Source organism: Cornus florida, unplaced genomic scaffold (assembly GCF_030987335.1).
Source record: "Cornus florida cultivar Cherokee Brave unplaced genomic scaffold, ASM3098733v1 CherokeeBrave_3.0.0_Hap2_Chr05, whole genome shotgun sequence".
Lineage (NCBI taxonomy): Eukaryota > Viridiplantae > Streptophyta > Magnoliopsida > Cornales > Cornaceae > Cornus > Cornus florida.
Window position 1 is genome coordinate 58,617,986 of NW_026775575.1, and position 4,802 is coordinate 58,622,787.

At 33.9% G+C, this 4,802-nt stretch overlaps 1 protein-coding gene across 1 annotated transcript; it reads left to right on the top strand.

The window, feature by feature from the left end:
* The first annotated feature begins 3,468 nt into the window (after nt 1-3,468).
* Nucleotides 3,469-3,963, top strand: LOC132309324 (protein FAR1-RELATED SEQUENCE 5-like). The gene has a single exon (XM_059807639.1). It carries the CDS (start codon nt 3,469-3,471, stop codon nt 3,961-3,963), a length of 495 nt encoding a protein of 164 aa, XP_059663622.1.
* Nucleotides 3,964-4,802: the final 839 nt, after the last annotated feature.

Consider the following 4,802-nt stretch of genomic DNA (forward strand, 5'->3'; position numbering starts at 1 on the left):
ATCAAAAACCCGACCGATTGGCTGAAAATGGGAAAGAAATAATGATGCTCAAAAGAAAAGAAAAATAAAAGAAAATGAGGAGAGGATAAGGCGGGCAAGGAAATGGGCCAGAAATGGTAATGTGTGGTGATATAAAGAGACTTTGTCTCTGCGGGTCCCACATGTCACCAAAAAAATCTCTTTTTACCTCTTATATATTACATACACACTAAATACCACACAACCACACATTTCTAAAACATAACCACATAAATACCTATTATAAAATAATATATGAAGAGTAATACCCCCCCGATGAAAAATAATTCCCGTGCACAACAATATCAATTACAGGTCTTGCCTCCTACACTAAGCATCTTTTATGTTTCCTTCATAGTTGTACCTCTGATATCACCATCATGCACTTGTTTATTCTTTTGATAAAAAAGAACCCCTACAAATATTCATAGTTTTTTTTGCTTGTTTCTAAGGAATATTAGTTTTGATTAGATGCTCGAATTGATAGGAAGAAAGAGGCTGGATGTTTGTATTCATTTTTGTTGTATAAGGGCGCAAGTTTGGGTCAAGGAAGGCAGTTGGCAATGGTGGAAAAAAAAATAAAAAAATAAAAATCAACATAGACCTCGGAAAAAAGTGACGAAGCATATTAAGAATTATATATATATATATATATATATATATATATATATATATATATGTATTCAGGCTGTGACTGAGAGTTGGGAGTACCCAAAATGATAAACTAAAGGACCAGAATCCTCTCTTATTGAACAGTATAATTTGTTCCCTCCTGTTCGCACTATTCAGGCACTGTAGCAGTGGTAAAAAGGGCCAAACAGGACTTTGGGTAAAAAAGGTATATACACACACAGATACATATACAAACAACAATACACACACAGAAGAAATTATACATACACAGAGATATGAAATTGCAGAAATTGAAACTCAAGTTTAAGCGGCAAATTGGAAATTCTGGAACAGAATTAACACCTTTTCTTCTAAGCTTCTTTCTTGTTTCTTCTTCGTCTCTCCTAATTTTTCTTCCTTCTTTCCAAATTTACAATTTTCGCGCCTCTTCTTCTAATTTTCTTTCTTCTTCTTCTGTCCCAAATTTTCTTCCTTCTTTCAAAATTTACAATTTATTTCCAAAGGTTTGGTTTGGTTAAACGTCGGAGAAGAGGATTCTACAATGACGAATCGCCTTGTCTAAATATGTAATTTTATTTCTTATTTTTCTCTCTCGATTTGTCTTCCTTGTTTCCAAATTTACAATTTTTTTTCAAAGGTTTGATTTAAGGGCGGAGAAGAGGAAGCTACAGTGACGAAGGTATAACACCTGTTCTTAATCTTCTTTCTTCTTCTCTCCCAAAATATAGAAAGAAATAAATTGGTCTTTCCTACATTTTCCCGGCTTTCCTTAATTTTGTTCTTTCCAAAATTACAATTTCTTCGGAAAGGTTTGATTGAACGGCAGGGAAGAGGAAGGTGCAGCGTCGTGTGGTTGATTTATGGCCGAGGAAGACGTAGCTACAGTTTACTGGTTTTGTAAGTGAATTTGTGAATCGTATGACATTGTGTTTCAATAGTTTTGTTTGGTTATACTTATATTGTTATTAAATTGTGAAAAATTGAAACAGAAATTGGGAAAATTATATTATGAAATTGTGAAAAAGTTGTTATATTCTGTATTATATGTTATGTTTTAAACTTCCAATTAAAGATGTTAGAATAAAATTTCCATTGTATTCCTGTAATGCAGTGTTTCATTCGTGATAAGAAGTACAATATATTTGGGATATTCTATATAATAAGAAATCGAGGTTTTACACTTCCAATTGAATATGTTGGAATAAATTTTCCAGTGTATGACATGTAAGTTTCCATTGAGAGTTATGATTGTTCATTATAAATAACTTAACATGGTTGTAATGTTTTTCAAAATAAGCCGAAGACCTTCCCATCATTTCCCACAAACTAATGCTCCCACATTTCATCATTGTCAGTTACACAAGTGGGAAAAGTAAGGAAATAAATAAACAATGAAGTAAAAAAAAACCTATTGAGTAAATTTGATATATGAAAGAGTGAAGGAGAACTAATGCAGATTCTTTTCACCACAATGTTCTGTTGTTGGTGGTGGTAACAGTGATTTGGATTTCAAAGCGCCCATCTTCTCATGTGTATTAACATTGATAGTTGGCTTGTTCATATCCTTTTGACGCTTTAGTTCTATGTTCCCCTGTTTCTGCATGTTTGTGAAGAAGTGAGCAGTGGGTTAGGAATTAAAGTCATTGTGTTTGTGTTTGTGTGTGTGTGTGTGTGTGTGTGTGTGAGAGAGAGAGAGAGAGAAAGAAAGAAAGACAATGGGTTCTCTGGGACTTGAAGTTGCAAAGAAGGCAATATGGCTTTATCCAAAGGTCATGGGTTTTAATCCTTGTGAGAGATGGGGGCACTATGCTTGCTACTCCAATGGATTTGTCTATGTCTTTGGGGTATGTATCTTTCTTTAAAATAAGATAAATGAACTTGTTAGTGTATTTTTTTGCTTCTCATTATTCATTAATAATAATGCTATTTGGAGTGTATTTTCTTTGATCATGATGTTTGGATTCCTTCTCTTATTTAACTTAATTAACTCTGTTACTATCTGTGTGGTAGCTTTTATGATGTTATCTTGTTATTCTTATTATTAGTATTATTATTATTAATTTTTATCTATTTAGTTTTCAGTTTTGGGTAAAAATTGATGCTCTTTTTGTTCTAGTCTGTTGGTATAGTTATCCTTGGCTAATAACATGTTAACTTTCTACAAATGTTATAGTTTTTTCCTATTCATGCTCTAATATTTGATTCTTGTTGGTTTGTCTTTGTTTTAATTTGGCAAATTAGTTGGGATGTTGTTTAGTTGCATGATTAGCTGTATCACACTACTACTCTTGGTTTGTTGACATAGAAATATTTTTTCAATTCTTATTGTTGTTTCTTCTTAGACCCCTAAGTTAACATGGTTATAATGTTTCTCAAAATAAGCTGAAAAAAGTTTGCAAGTCCATATTTGATTTGGAAAAAGTTAAAATGAATACTTGAACATAATTGTAATTAGTTTGAAAATAGGAGGCCCAAAAAGGTTGGAAGTGCATGTTTGAGATGGAAAAAGTGAAATAAATCATTTATTTTGTTAGTCGTAGCAAAATTATGATGAGTGTAGTTGAGGAAATTGGTTCCCTGATACATTATACTATCTTGAATTATGTTAATAGGTCAGAAAATATTTTGAATTAATAATTCATACCTGCAACATAGGCCTTCATTGAAATGTTTTTTTGTTTTTTGTTTTTTTACTGTAGGTTTCTGATTTGAATTGTTGGAATGGAAGAGGTATTAAATAACATCGAAGACACCACATATACCGAAAACTCTCCTATTGCAGGGGTAGATGTCGTAGAATAGAAACCAAGAATAGGTATGAAGTTTGAAACTGAGGAAGAGGCATATGATTTCTATAATTCATATGCCGGTCGAGTCGGTTTTAGCATTCGCAAAGAGTATTTTAATAAGAGAAAGAAGACTGGTAAATTGTCATCGAGATTGTTAACATGCTGCAAGGAGGGTTTTAGGGGTGATGACATTCGGGACAGTAATACAAAGACTCCCAGGGCCGAAACACGAACTGGTTGCCTTAATCGAATGCTTATTCAAGTTTCCAAGTATACGCATAAGTTTGAAGTTACAAAATTTGTTGAAAGCCACAACCATCCATTAATGATTGATGAATGCATGCATATGCTGCCGTCGCAGCGTAGAATTAGCCGCGTTCAGGCCATTGATTTGGAATTGGCTTCTGATTCAGGAATAAGCCTTTGCAATTCATATGAGTTGATGGGAAGGCAAGCTGGTGGAAAAGAATCAGTCGGGTACATGAAGTTGGATTTGCTAAACCATATAAGGACCCGAAGATAAACTGAGCTCGAATATGGAGAGGCAGCATGGCTAATGAATTATTTTGAGACTTAGTCTTGTGAAGATCCATCTTTCTTTTATGCATTCCAATTGGATAGTGATCAAATAATTACTAAAATATTCTGGGCTGATTCAAAAATGATAGTTGATTATTGCAATTTTGGAGATGTTGTAAGTTTTGACACAACATACAAAGTTTTACATGGCAACCATCCATTTGGAAGTTTCTTAGGGTTGAATCATCACCGAGAGACCGCTGTGTTTAGAGCAGCATTCATGTATGATGAGACTGCAGAGTCGTTTGTCTGGTTGTTTGAAACATTTTTGAAAGCAATGTCCGATAAAGCGCTGAAGACGATCTTCACTGATCAAGATGCTTCAATGGGAAAGGCATTAACGCAGGTGATTTCAATTCAGATCTTCACTCTTTGCATTTCCTGTTGTATTATTATTAGTTATATTATAGAAAATAATTATGCAGGTGATGGTAGGGACAAAACATTATTTGTGTGTTTGGTACCTAATACAAAATGCACAGAAGCATCTAGGGTTCTTGTTTAGACGTGCGCAAGGCTTTAAGAAGGTGTTATCAAAATTAATGTTTCAAATTGAGGAGGAGGAAGAATTTACTAGGGAATGGAATTTAATAATAACGGAATATGGTGTTGTTGGTAACACGTGTTTTACAATTCTGTTAGGTTTGAAACATAGATGGGCCATGGCATTTATTAAACATGCCTAGTCCGCGGGTATCCACAGCACACAACTGAGTGAAAGCTTCAATGGTTGCTTGAAGGCATACTTATCCAGGCAACTAATTCTTCCAGATTTCTTCACAC